At 40.9% G+C, this 14,968-nt stretch overlaps 2 protein-coding genes across 2 annotated transcripts; both read right to left on the bottom strand.

Annotated features, from left to right (window-relative positions):
* Window positions 1–3,039: 3,039 nt before the first annotated feature.
* Window positions 3,040–8,095, bottom strand: LOC115816161 (protein c-ets-1-A-like). The gene is made up of 7 exons (XM_030779129.1): window positions 8,077–8,095; window positions 6,443–6,562; window positions 5,760–5,945; window positions 5,166–5,363; window positions 4,473–4,688; window positions 3,893–4,011; window positions 3,040–3,255 (listed from the first exon to the last, which is right to left on the bottom strand). Exons 1-7 carry the CDS (start codon window positions 8,093–8,095, stop codon window positions 3,040–3,042), a joined length of 1,074 nt encoding a protein of 357 aa, XP_030634989.1.
* Window positions 8,096–10,628: 2,533 nt separating this feature from the next.
* LOC115816160 (zinc finger and SCAN domain-containing protein 21-like) lies at window positions 10,629–14,927 on the bottom strand. The gene is made up of 3 exons (XM_030779128.1): window positions 14,269–14,927; window positions 13,625–13,969; window positions 10,629–11,661 (listed from the first exon to the last, which is right to left on the bottom strand). The coding sequence occupies exons 1-3, from the start codon at window positions 14,795–14,797 to the stop codon at window positions 11,090–11,092; spliced, it is 1,446 nt and encodes a 481-aa protein (XP_030634988.1). The 5' UTR covers window positions 14,798–14,927; the 3' UTR covers window positions 10,629–11,089.
* Between the last annotated feature and the right edge of the window lie 41 nt (window positions 14,928–14,968).

The following is a 14,968-nucleotide window of genomic DNA, read 5'->3' as shown; positions in this document are numbered from 1 at the left end:
TGGAGGGGAAAAGGAGTAGTGAGTAGAGAGAGTAAAGGAGACAGACATGTGGTGGAGGGGAGAAGGAGTAAAGTAGTGAGTAGAGAGAGAGAGTAAAGGAGACAGACGGGTGGTGGAGGGGAAAAGGAGTAAAGTAGTGAGTAGAGAGAGAGTAAAGGAGACAGACGGGTGGTGGAGGGGAAAAGGAGTAAAGTAGTGAGTAGAGAGAGTAAAGGAGACAGACAGGTGGTGGAGGGGAGAAGGAGTAAAGTAGTGAGTAGAGAGAGAGAGTAAAGGAGACAGACGGGTGGTGGAGGGGAAAAGGAGTAAAGTAGTGAGTAGAGAGAGTAAAGGAGACAGACAGGTGGTGGAGGGGAGAAGGAGTAAAGTAGTGAGTAGAGAGAGTAAAGGAGACAGACAGGTGGTGGAGGGGAGAAGGAGTAAAGTAGTGAGTAGAGGGAAAGAGTAAAGGAGACAGACGGGTGGTGGAGGGGAAAAGGAGTAAAGTAGTGAGTAGAGAGAGTAAAGGAGACAGACAGGTGGTGGATGGGAAAAGGAGTAAAGTAGTGAGTAGAGAGAGTAAAGGAGACAGACAGGTGGTGGAGGGGAGAAGGAGTAAAGTAGTGAGTAGAGAGAGTAAAGGAGACAGACAGGTGGTGGAGGGGAGAAGGAGTAAAGTAGTGAGTAGAGGGAAAGAGTAAAGGAGACAGACGGGTGGTGGAGGGGAAAAGGAGTAAAGTAGTGAGTAGAGAGAGAGTAAAGGAGACAGACGGGTGGTGGAGTGGAAAAGGAGTGAAGTAGTGAGTAGAGAGAGAGAGAGTAAAGGAGACAGACAGGTGGTGGAGGGGAGAGGGAGCGAGGGAACAAATGGAGAGAGAAAGAGTGCAGTGCCACCCAGTCTCAGGATTATTTCCACCACTTTCCCTCTCATACACCTCCTACCATGTGGAAAACAGGACTCAGCGTGGGAGAGGACCAGAGGTGGTGTGTGTGTGTGTGTGTGTGTGTGTGTGTGTGCGGGTGTGCGGGGGGGGGAGTTGACTGCTACACATCTGTTTCCACTGAGGACCCACTTTTAACGCCATGCAGTGACAGAGAATGGGTGGGTGGGTACTCAAGAGTGTTTCACCTCTCCAGATAAACACACACACACACACACACACACACACACACACAGAGCATAGAGCAGAGATGCACCAAAATATGTGGAGACCAAAAAGCAGTCTTGCCTTGCAGCGACGCAGCACATAAGAGTGTATTACATAATACATAATGTGCCATAACATGCAAAGGTAATTCACACATAAACCTTAAACCAAGGCTGTGTTTAACCACTGAAAAAATCTTTCAGCACTCAGGTTAGCCCATCCTTCACATTGCCAGAAATCATGTCTCATACACTCGCAGGAAAACACATCACTCGCGTCAACGGCAAGCGGCATTTTTCTGGAGGGTTTTAGTGCCATACATTTCTCAAAGAACGTTAACCAATTTTTACACATATACACAACATTTTGCAAAAATGTCTCATAATATCTCACGCATCTTAAGGTGTGATAGCGTTTTTACATTTAAAAACCACAAATGTCCATGAAAAATGAGGAGAGAAATAAGAGATTTTGATTAAAAATTGAACTAGGTCAAGAAGTGAACATCACAAAAGCCGAGCAAATGACATTCTGACAACCGACACTTTGAGAGAGAAGCTGGAAACTGGACGGGAGGGATTTTCTCCGGGTTAATCTAAAATGAAGCAGTGTTTTATGGCCACACAACTAATGGTTACTATTAATAGTAGTATTTAACTGAGAACTAGAGCTGAACATTAGAGCAATGAAACAAGTCAAAGTCACAAATGGTGGGTTTGAGAAGGAGTGTCACAGTCTGGGGGAGACCGGTGGCCGTTCAGCGGTTAGGCAGGCTCTCAAACGTGGAAAATTGGGAGGTGAACAAGACACACCCTATCAGTTAGATTGTAATGTAAGCTAGACTACCTCAGAGAGAAAGAGAGAGACCAAGAGACAGATGTATTTCCAAGATACAGACATATTCAAGTACAACAAATACTTACTGATATTTGAATGTTACTGACTGAAAATTCATCTAGAAAACATCTGTGGCCATGCCTCATTAAACACATATCCACCCAAGGCTCTGAAACAGCTTTATGAATGTTAGTGTAAAGATCCATGGATGCGGTATATACAAACAAGACAAAATATGAAGCCACACCTAAAATCAGAGTCATTTTTATCATGAATGTTTGTTTGAAATGATTTCTGGGCTGTTTTAGCCTTTAAGTGGATGAAATTCTGTACATCATTGGCACAGACAAGAACCAAATTGCTATGTCAAGACAAGTAAAAAAAAAAAAAAAAAGCTTTCATTTTAAACGCTTCATTAAAATACCACAGCTTCAAAGTTACTAATGTCATTGTTGCATAAGGCTATGGTTTTGTTGCTACAGGAGGGCCTGCTTGTTTTTTGTTTTTTGCATTTTTATTTTAAAGTAAGTCTTGATCTTATCGCTTTCATCTTTTTAATGGTTTTAATCATGGAAAATAAACAGGTCTCATCCTAATGAGCAGGGAACAGGCATGTAAACAACTGTTGCTAAGCGACAAAACAAGATTATCACTAACAATGACTACATCACATGCAATTTTTTTTTTTAAAATATTGCATTTACAAGAGATTCTGGTTTCCAAAAGATATATTCTCAATACATCAGGTAGTGTGAAATGGAGAGGCATCAAAATATGCTTACATTTGGTTACATTTTATCTAGGGAAAGCACTGGAGTCAGTGATCTATCAAGAAGCTCAGAAAATGATGGAACAGAAGATAGCGATTCCATTTTTCAGTTTAAGCTTAGCCTGTTGGGACACTCGTTTCGGAACGGCTTGAAGGTCATGTCATGCGCTTTGCGGTTGAAGTACATGTACTAAAACACTACTCAATCCAAATCCGTAGATCATTCCAGAAATCCTAACCGAGATCTGGCCACAAGAAAAATGTCCCTTAGACATCACACTGCAGAATGATCAGGCCTCAGAGAAGTTATATGCCTTCGTTTGCAGACACATCTAACATAGCTTGGAGTTCGCTCGGCTCGTATCCCAGCAGTCCTTGCAGGTTGCAGACGAAACGGTAGACGTAGCGTTTGCCGGCTGTCTTCTGGATGATGTTCTTGTCGTAATAGTAACGAAGACCCCTGCTCAGCTTCTCGTAGTTCATCTTGGGTTTGTTTTTACGACGGCCCCACAGCTGGGCGACCTGAAGGGGCAGGACGAGAGACAGGACTCAGGGCCGCTGGCTTAGCTTAACTTTCAAATGGTAGAAAGGAGTTGGCATGCAATTTAGAGAGGTACTCAGAAAACAAACAAACAAATAAACAAAACAAGATGTTTGGAGTCAAAAATGGTGTGGTCATGAAAAAAAAAAAGCAAAACATGAGATGTCTGAAGACCCAAGTGGTGCATATAAAGTGGTGCATACAAAAATGTACAGTTATACAACGTGGGATGTCCACTGACTAAAATCTTTAGTAATTACTAAAAATTACTTCTTACTAAAGTAATTTCTAATTACAAAAGTAATTTCTTAATGTCAACATTTATCATATTTTTAATGGATTTTTTCTCACTAATATTTTAAATGTCAAATGCATATTATTATAACGTATCGAGCAATTTAATCCAATCTTTAAGTGTGATTTTATAATTGAATATTTGCATACGGATCATTATTAGAATTGTTCACCAAAGAAAACTTTTAAAACATGACTTTTAGCAGTGTATTTAAATGGATAGTAAAATGGATAGTAAAGCTATCAATGCTAAAATGCTACAAATTTTACTTCCAACTTCATTTCCTACACTGGTTTATATCTCTATGTTGATTGGCTGGTTACCTCATCAGGGTCAGTCAGTTTGAACTCCCAACCATTCCCAGTCCAGCTTATGAATGACTGAAAGCTCCGGTCAGTGAGAAGTTCCAACAGGAACTGCCAAAGCTGAATTGGTCCACTTCCTTTTAGACAAAACATAAATAGCACTTAGTACTAATTTGTAACAGTAATATCATATAAAAATATAAATATTATTTATATTTAGATTACAATTTATAATTCATAGGCATACTTCACATCATTTTATGTCATTTTTTTATTTAAAAAATACAAATACTTAGAAACCCATGGTGTCCACTCAAGCCAGTCACCATGGCAACTTAACTGTCATTGTCTGTGGTTAGGAAACAGGTGCCAGCACAACTTACTCAAGTTCCAGCCAGTCAAGTTGTGTGTGTGTGTGTGTGTGTGAATATATATATATATATAGCAGCAATCAAATTGCAAATGACTTGATAGAGGTCTTTAGAAGACTAGTTAGAATAATGGTCTGATACGACCGCTCTGAAACAATGCTGCCAAGCAGAAATATACACACTCAGGTTGTTCTCTCTTTGATTTCATACAGTTAAAGCTAGCTTGCCTGTGTAGCCAGCGAGAACAGATGCTGGGAGCATTGCACTCTCTAAGTTGGCTTTCTCCCCCATATACTCTTTAAAGGTCCTGTGGGGGAGGGGCTCTTCAGACACTGGCTCCTCCCACTCCTGATACTCCGCCTCCGACATGGAACCAGCCAATGAGCTGTGCGTGGCAACCTCAGACTCCTCAGAGCACAACGACCCTTTCCCAGTAACACAGTCTAGAACCATGGGGACAAACAAGGAGAATATCTAGTTAATACGTTCACGTGAAAGAGTGGTTTTGTCATGAAAAGAGTCATAATAGAGGCACACTAGGCATTTAGGCAAAATGAATCATATTCTAACATTCAGCCGCCTGTGATCACTATAGATACAGCCAGATCTATAGCAGCTTTCTGTCTGTTTCTCGTCTTCGCTCTGTCTGACAATTGTTCTTTGACCTCTGATCATTACAAAAACAAAACAATCATGTGAGAACCAGCGAGAACCAGTGAGAACGTTGAGAAGAATTTCTATGTCACACTTTTTTCTGCTGCTGTTTCAGAACACCCTTTAAATTCCATTCATTTAGGCTTCATTTAAATGGTCTTCTTCTTAAAAGAGATTAGAACTAATAATTCTTAAGTGTTTCTTTACAACAAGAAAGCAAAAACCAAGAGAAAAAATGACAGAGAAAATTTTCCTGTGAATCTCACCGTTGCTGGCAAACTCACGCAGAGATACAGCGGATGACTGTTTCCTTAAAACTTCCTCCTGTTTTGTCAGTGAGCAGTTTTGTCGTGGCGGAGCTGCAGGCTCAGGTGGGTGAAGCTGGGCCGAATCGTAAGGGTTGTGATGTGAAAACGACCTATAGCAAGACCTCTCTACGTACTGAGCATGCCCAGTGTAGCTTTCTGGGAGACATAAAGAGAATTTGGAATTCAGAATTGTGTAATAACTATAGCAACTGTGCTTTAATATAGTCGCTATAATGTACGTCTATGTGATTTTATGGGTTTAATAAATGTGTTATAAGCGTCTAGTGAATTTACCCATGCTCAGATGTGACTGGCAAAGTGGCGAGGATGCACAGACAACCAGTGGAATGGCACGCTCATATTCATTCTCTGAAATACACACACACACACACACACGCACATACACAGATAACGCTTATCACAGTGTGGTCCATTATATCAAATCCTAATGCTATGCCGCTAATATTCCAGTGCAGCTACATGGCTTTACATTGTAGTAAAGTAAATATGTCATTTGAAAGACTTTCTTTGTGATGTATCTTTGCACTTTACCTTTGCGCATAGTCTCTAAGTGTTCCCACAGGATTTCCCCAGCGGTGCAGTCAGGGATGAGGTTTAGGAAGGTCTCTCTGTCCAGAGAACAGAGCTTGCTTCCGGGCATGTTTCTTAAATCTGTTCTCAGGCTCTGTAGGCCGAACTCTGCCTGGCACCAGTCCAACCAGTGATTAACTTCCCATTCTGACCACAGTTCCAGTTCTTTATAAAGCACAGAAGAGAAAAGGCAAAGGTACCATGTTTGTCCGTAACAGTTCACTGAAACATACACAGACCGCAGCACTGATAACGGCCTATATCAGGGCTGAGAACAGATTCAGACCAAATGATCTCACCATACCACACTAGCCTGCGGAGCAACTGATCTCTGCCCAAACTTGATAAACTTCTTCTTAACCATAATCTTCTAAAGAGGTGTTATCAACCACAGTGGTGCAGGCTTTTACCTGGCTGTTAAATTGCAGTGACTTAAATGTGTATTACAGTGAAACTTGTTGTATGTGTATTTATAGTGAAATGAACTTTTGTGTGTGTGTGTGTGTGTGTGTGTGTGTGTGTGTGTGTGTGTGAGTGTGTGTGTGTGTTTGTGTTACAGCGCAATAAATTTGGTGTGTGTGTGTGTGTGTGTCTGTCTGTATGTTACAGTGAAATAAATCTAATGTGCATATGTGTCGTGATACCTTGTGAAAAGTGGAGTCGACTCCTCTCCTGGGTGAAGCCGGAGAAGGAGGCGCGGACGGCCTGACTGAGGACCTCTTTACTGGTGGGGGTGAGGGGTGGCACCTCCAGGGTGTCTAACTCTGCTCCCCAAAGAACAGCCCAACGATGCACCGCGAGGAGACAAGAGAAAGAAACATGCTCTTTATTCATTAATCACTTTAACCTGACAATGGCCCAAAAATGTCAGGCCAGTCTGTAAGTGAAACTCATTCTCTAACTGGGACGCTCTGTTCACATTACAGCCTGGTGTCTCTTTTCCTGTCTGTTATTGTTCTGGATCTTAGAATGAAAAACCCTCAGTCTTAAAACAAAAGAGAGAAAGAAAAAAAAGAACATTTTTCTGGTTACCCAAATGCAAAAAGTTATTCAGTAATGTTTAATTTACTATGTGCTATATATTGCTTGATCAACACAAAGAGACTTTTAGACATAAATCAACATTAACATGATAGAAATATCTGTATAGTGAGCGTTTTGACACTTGCACTGGAAAGCAAGATGGAAGAGCCAATTTACATTTCACAGAGTCACTGCAATCCTTCCTGCATGAAAAAAACAATAACTAGATATATGAAGATTAAAACATGTAATTAATACATCTGACAAAAAGAATGAATAACAGGATCAATCAGTAAATAAATACTTTAAATGCCTCATAAAAAGCCTTGTCATTGCTGGAGATAGGAACGCAAATGTGAGAATGTTAAATGGCTAGCAGAGCTGCATAAATCTAAAAAAAACAAAAAAAAAAAACAAAAGAGAATAATGTAACTTTCAGTATGAAAGGCTTATCTTATGACCCCTGTGATGTACAAGGACAGACAGAATTTATCAGTTTTGTTAAACCTAACCGTTGGTTGCAAACAGCTAAAAGTTCTCCCTTTTCTCCATTTATAAGGCAAAATGTCATTTCAAAAATGACAGCTTTCTCTCATAGTCCTCCGGCCTTTCCTTACGGTACAAACACCCCGCATGTTTACACTGTATATCATTATTACACCAGTTTACACCACACTAAACAAGCTCACACTACCTACATCATAAACCCAAACACCACATCATCTGTACTATACATGTACAACTGCATCTGTTTTATTTATTTTTTAGATCATAATTTCATAAGAAGTGCGTAAATAACATTAATAGGTCTTTCCCAGTTCCATTAAGGCAAAGACGCATATGTGACTGAAATGACTGACACCTGATTAAATTACTCAGTCAGACCCAGTAAGAGCTGGACTCAGGTACCTCAACACTCACCTTAGCTTAACACACACTGTCTGTAGGGTACCATGACCAGACTGGGAAGCACAGTAATACTGACACACTGAGGAAAGAAAGAAAGAAAGAAAGAGAGAAAGAAAGAAAGAAAGAAAGAAAGAAAGAAAGAGAGAAAGAAAGAAAGAAAGAAAGAAAGAGAGAAAGAAAGAAAGAAAGAAAGAAAGAAAGAAAGAAAGAAAGAAAGAAAGAGAGGAAGGAAGAAATTAAGAAGGGGAGAAAGAAGGAAGGAAGGAAAGAGACAGACAGAAAGAAAGAAAGAAAGAAAGAAAGAAAGAAAGAAAAGAGACAAAGAGAAAAAACAAAGGAACAGTACCATGGCAGCTCCAGTCCATGTTGAACTCCATAGACAGATGGATGAGGTGGAGGAGAAGAGAGAGAGAAGATGAACGCAGTCAGAGAGGAGCATGGAGAGGAGAGGGGTTTTAATATAACAGGGCTGAAGGGGAGGGGTGATGGATACCTGTCAATCAAATGGACATTAGAGACAAACCACCAAGGACAGGACAAACAGTAACAGCCAATCCAAGTTCTGCCATCAATGAAAAAAAGAAGAAAAAGAAACAAATAACCATAAAACCACAATTTAAAAACACCTAAAATATCTGTAAATAAATCTCTGTAGATTAAAGACCAGTAAGGAATGATCTAATAATAGAACATTTGTCCCCATTCTAAACAAAATTTGTGACGTTTAGATGTTTATAGAATATTTTGGAGAGAGATTTGAAACATTTGGCAGTGACATTGTAAAACACGGCTCAGCTTCTTCCTGGCTGTGGAAGAAACCTTGCTGATCCGAGGAAAGCTTAGTTTAAATATCTGGAAAGAAAAAAACCTAAAAAACAATGAAGCAGGTATGCCATAAAAAGTTAAGCACTGACACATTACAGATACCTTCATCTGAACACTTACAAGATCTTATAACGGTTACCAAGTAACCAATCGTCCAATCAGCATTTCATTTTCCAACAATAAGGCAATTAGCACTTAAGCGTGCAATGGCAGGTATCCTAAAAGGAAAATACACACTAGTAAAATCAATACATCCAGAAAGTTATATAAAAAAAGTGGGTTGCTTCTTTGAATTTTCTATATTCCAAAGGTGAAATTTTAAAATACAGTATATTTCTCTGACAAAGAAGTTTTAATCGATTGCTTCTTCTAATGGGATTTATGTCAAATAGCTTCAGTGAGAAGACAGTCGTTTCTGTATTAACATGTCTTTCAATCGTATGTAAAAATATTTTGGAACAAGAAAAGTTTCAAGTGGATACTTAGAACTATGCTTCTAAAAAACACTTTTACAAATGAAAATGATTAAAGGCAAAATATTACAACATCAAGACTTTTCCAAAACACAGCCTATGTATATTTCTTCCCTGTCATCAAGGGAATGTTCAGAGACAACTGCTCCTTTCTTTGTTCCATACATGGCAGCGTTGTGTTTTAAGTGACAACAGACAACACTGTGTCTGTGTGGATTCTTCAAAAGCGTCCACCACTACAGGGAATGTGGCTGAGCAGGAACCCACATCCAGTGCCTTCAGTGTGCTTCCAGTGCCTTCAGTGTAGCTTAAAAATGCACCCAGAGTCTTCAGAACGCTCTGGGTCTGGTGCACCACATCGTTTGCTGTAATTAAACTGTCAACGTGGTGACAGATGCCTCAGTTATGAGAACCATTTGAACGAAGGTTCTGTTTCTGCACAGAGGTCGCCTTTAAAAGTTGGAGGTCTCACAAATAAGATCAAAGGTAGCGCAAGAAAAAAAACTGCATTACAACTGCATTCAATAATGTTGTAACTAGTACGAATGGCGCATGCGTTGGGCTTGCGTGCTTAACCAGCTCTGGAAAAAAGACATGAGACTATTTTTACGAGAGGTATATGAGGGGTATTTTAAAGAAATCTTTAGGATTCAGGTTTTTTGTGACCCTATTGTAGACCTTAAGAGACTAAGAGAGCAGACTCCAAGATGAAGTGTTAGGAGACTCAAGTTAAAGCAACAGTTTGTTTTATGAATAATTCCTAAAATTTAGATTTGACAGTGACCTCCTTCGTTTTTCATAAATGCAGTGTTAGTTTTTCAGCGCACTGTACACTGATGACTTTGTCTAGAACCATTTCTAGAGCCTAGAGTCATGACCGTTTGCAGTCCTCTAAAACCTCATCACCTAAACACCAAACAGTAAAAGCAAATAAAATACTGATTTCTTTCTTTCTTCTTTTTTCCTTAAACCCATTATGTTAACTAAATTATTCAGGGAGAGTGAGCAGAAAAGAAAACAGAACAGAAAAGGTAACATCTGGTGTTTGATCGCTTGATCCCCACAGAGATACACACAGAGACTTATAATACTGAGAGAAAATAAAAATTAAAAAATTAATCTCACATGGTGGTAATGGAGTGTGTGTGTGTATGTGTGGGGGTGGGGGATTATGGGAGTCAGTGTCCTGTGAATGAGTTCCTAAGCCTGGGCAGATGTGTGAATGTAACTGAGAAAAAAAGACATAGACACCATTCTGAGGGATAAGAGCATTCGATCCCACTCCCCGCTGTTTGGCGTTTTCTCTGAAACCGGCAGGAGGGAACCCCGCATGAAGCAAAGAGCCACCAAATACGATTTAAGGTGATTTGAGAGAGTGAACATATTTGAGCGTATGAATTAAGGAATTTGCCAATGTCTTAGGTTTCAAACACTGAAAGCTTTTTAATGCAATGAAAACATAACACACTGAACATTGGTTAATACGACTAGTCATAACAAAGAAAGATTATTCTTCAGAGATTATTGCGTTGCTGTTTTTTTCAGCCTGAAATGCAGTATGTCCCAAATAAAATATGTCCACAAAGTTGAAAAAAAAAAAGACATTTAAATCTGTATAAGCTTATTCTGAATAAGTTAAGGTTTCCAAAAAGAGAGAAGTCAAACCAAAAGGATTTGAGGTTCATGTGTAAAAAGCACTTAATAAATAAATGAAATATTGTTATGGACCACTGGTACGGCATGGAACCATTTAGCACTTTAATGACATTCAGAGAATCAGACCAAACAGCTGACTATATTCTCACATAAGAAACTGCCACATCTTTGATTTTCAGGTACCTAATGGTTTAAGCAAGACAGGTATCCAAATATAACCCCAACAGCTTGAGTGTTCAGCAGTGGTTTTGAGCCGGTTTTGATTAGCCCTTTACGTGTGTGTCATTGTGCACTCACTAGCCTCGTCTAACGAGCTCTACAACACGACAAACGCGTTCTAAGCGAAACACCACTAACACAACCGAACGGCGAAGCTGTCCAAAACCTGACACGGCCGTCCTCTTTTTAAAACATCTCTCCTCTTTCCCTGTTGTGGGATCTCTGGTGCAGCCGAAGGCCACCGCAGTTCCGGAACGTTTTCCCGCACTCTCCGCACACGTACGGCTTTTCCCCCGTGTGGATGCGGAAATGGCGTGTCAGCGCCCCCGAGTGGCGGAATCGGACGCCGCACACGGAGCAACTGTACGGACGTTCCCCTGTATGGATCCGCAGATGCGTTTTCAGGTTCTCCATGCGGTTGAAATCCCGCCCGCACTCCGTGCAGTGGTATGGACTCTGGCCGGGGGGGAACATCTGTCGTTTTGGGGTCCTGATGGATCCGGAGAAAGGGTTCTGGTTGGCTGGACCAGACCTGTGTTGTTGGCTGTGGTGCCTTTTTAAATCACTCTGTCTGTGGAAGGATTGGCCACAGATTTTACAGACATGCATGTTAGGAGTAAAGTTTGTCCGAATGTGAACATTGTAATGTTGAGGTGAGGGATGGGAGAGAGCAGTCCTGTCTCCTGATTGGCAGAGTCCTGGAAAAGGGGCGGGAAACACAGGAAGGCCTCCAATAGAGGAGCTTAAATCGGAGGTTTCTGAACAAAGAACAAAGAGAGAGCAAAGGTGAGGAACCAAACGGGCCAATTACATAATCTAAGTGTGAATATGCACATATTCTTTATGTTAAATAAATCTATATGACATTTATCATATTTCACAGAGCTTATTTTAAAACGTGGATACATTTTCTATTTTCCTGCATATTGTGGAAAACCACAGTAAGTTTGGCTATAGCTGCCATTCTCTTCTGTGATGAGTTCAATAGAAAACAAAAAAGCCATGACAGCCACTCGAAATACAAACAATATCGTCAATCTTCGACTTGTGTCTGGCTGAACGATGGAGCTTTATAAAGGCTTTTATAGCTAAAGCTCTCACAAAACATTTGCTGTTAATCTGTTAAACTCTGCAACTTTTTATTTTTTAATTCATTTGGTAGATGACACAGGCATTTGGTTATGAAACAGAGACACTTAAACAGATAACAAGCTGTTGGTGTACAATAGTGGTGTGCGATATATATTGTCTACGATAATATCGTAATTGTTGTTTTAACGATGCGAGAGCTGACATTAATGAGTATGTCACTCACTTTGCAAAAGCCAATCAAAAACACTCCTTGAGAGTCCATGCATTCACTGTGTCTTGTGGCTTGGTAGGACAGACTACCGCGCGTGTGCATTGAGAGTGCATGCAGTGTGCTAGCGCAGGCGTACATAGTCACCCCACCACAAGTTAAGCTAGCATAGCTGCCTAAAATGCGTGACTTAAGTGAAAAATGGGTGAACAAACAGCGCCAGGAGACAAAATACAGACACCACCAGCCTCGCAATCTGCGTCGTTAGTTTTAATCGCTAGACATGGATCATCCTCACTCGCATGGAGGTGGTTTGACTTTGAAAAGACAGATGTTGCTCAAAAGATGGCAATCTGCAAACTATGTCGGAAATGAGTTGCTGTTAAAGACAGGTCCACAATAAATAAGACCTGTTTTCCTTAAATATGTTGTATCCATTAATATCATTAGTAAGCAACAATTAATATCCTATTAACAAGAGTGAGCTAGTACAATATAAGACTTTTACAAACACATTTTGAAGGGTGCAAAATATCATCTACTTATCGTTAATTGATAAATTCCCAGAAATTATTGAGATATCATTTTTTGTCAATATCGCACACCCCTTGTATACAACCATCATTTTACCAACTCATTGGCTGGTATGAATGGTATCCATATACATTTTTCTTTAAGGCAGTTTCCAGTTTATATACAGTCACTAAAAAGGGTATGGTTGGCCTTCAGTCTTCCATTAACAGTTTTCAGTCATCGAAGACACAGAAACACACTGAGTGAACCTGTTCAGGGCCTGGACAGTTGTCAGTGTAAGAAGCGTAGTGTAGGTCTTTTACCCAGAGTGTGGCTATGTCCTGACAGTGTAGGTCTTTTACCCAGAGTGTGGCTATGTCCTGACAGTGTGTGTCTTTTACCCAGAGTGTGGCTATGTCCTGACAGTGTGTGTCTTTTACCCAGAGTGTGGCTATGTCCTGACAGTGCAGGTCTTTTACCCAAAGTGTGGCTATGTCCTGACAGTGTGTGTCTTTTACCCAGAGTGTGGCTATGTCCTGACAGTGTGTGTCTTTTACCCAGAGTGTGACTATGTCCTGACAGTGTAGGTCTTTTATCCAGAGTGTGACTATGTCCTGACAGTGTGTGTCTTTTATCCAGAGTGTGGCTATGTCCTGACAGTGTAGGTCTTTTATCCAGAGTGTGGCTATGTCCTGACAGTGTGTGTCTTTTACCCAGAGTGTAACTATGTCCTGACAGTGTGTGTCTTTTACGCAGAGTGTGGCTATGTCCTGGCAGTGTAGGTCTTTTACCCAGAGTGTGGCTATGTCCTGACAGTGTAGGTCTTCTACTCAGAGTGTGACTATGTCCTGACAGTGTGTGTCTTTTACCCAGAGTGTGACCATGTCCTAATAGTGTGTGTCTTTTACCCAGAGTGTGACTAGGTCCTGGCTGCTGTGGATCTGTCTCATTCTCCTTAGGCTGGGGGTCAGGTCTCCAGTCCTCCAGCATCTTCGACTGAGCCAGAGCAAGACTGTCTGACCCAAACTCATCGTCAGCTGCAGAGTCAAAACTACAGCCTGGACTGGGACCAGCCTCTGCTCCAGCACCTTGACCCAATTCCAGATCTGACCTCTCCTCCTTCACATGGAAATGTTCTGCTTTCGGCTGAACCGGCGTCTCGTCATCGTCACCTTCGGCGTCTGGTTCACTATCAACGCTTCCTGGATTCATCTGGCTGTCAGAAAACGAGCTGGAGGAATCCTGTTTTGGATCTGTGAGGTACAACAAATAAAACAAACAGGAATATGTTTGGGCACATGTTAAATTATAACTGAAAAATGTATACATTACATTGTGTTTCTTTGTGTATCTATAAAACGTTTAACTGACATTGATCTTAATGCCGTTGAAAAGGAAACTTGACACAAACACATGAGAAACTGGTTAGGCAATTTAAACATTTTAAATTAAAAAGGTGCAATGATACAGTAAGTATGGTTTGTTTTAGTGGAAAGCACAAATTGACAGTTCAGTGTTTCGAGATGCATTGCTTTGAAATGAAACGCCACACCTTCATGAGTAGCGTTTATATCATACGAACACACCCGGCCATCTTCGCGAATCTCATCGAAAGATTCATTCAGTCTTTCAGAACACGTCTCCGCCTCGTGAATGAAATTCTCCTCGAGTCCCTCGTCTGCTTTGTTCAGGGAGGACGAGTTTTCTTTATTCTGCTTCGTCTCTTGGTCGGATTTTGACCCGTCACTGTCCTCACGGCTATGCTGGTGGCGACAGGACTCACTGCTGGACTCGACGGTCGTTAGTTGCCCCGAACTTTCACACTTTACACTACCAGAGAGTGACTCGAGCTTTTGCTCAGCAGCTTTCAAAAGCAACTTAAGAGACTTGTTTTCGCGTAATGTCTCACTCATCTGTTCGTGGACATCTCCTAGAGCCTGATCGACCAGTTTGGTGATTTCTAACACAACAATTTCAACCGCAATTTCAAAAGCCCCGTGAATTGTTGTTGCCAGCTCTTCCCGAAAAGACAACGATATCCCTCCATCTATTATCAGCGATGATGAACGATGGGTCGACATTGTCTCACCTTCACCGGGGTTGGTTTATGACTGCGAGAGCTTGTTATCTCAAAACAGAATACCTTAAGGCATGACGTAAACTTGAAATCAATAAGTTGCGTAAAGGAGTTCACTATTATAAATTATTGTTGTTGCTCTCCACCGTCTTGCGGTTCGTATGCCACGACAGTG

This window comes from Chanos chanos, chromosome 7 (assembly GCF_902362185.1).
Source record: "Chanos chanos chromosome 7, fChaCha1.1, whole genome shotgun sequence".
In the NCBI taxonomy this organism is placed as follows: domain Eukaryota; kingdom Metazoa; phylum Chordata; class Actinopteri; order Gonorynchiformes; family Chanidae; genus Chanos; species Chanos chanos.
Note: the sequence above shows the minus strand (reverse complement) of the source record. Positions and strands in the feature narration are given on the sequence as shown.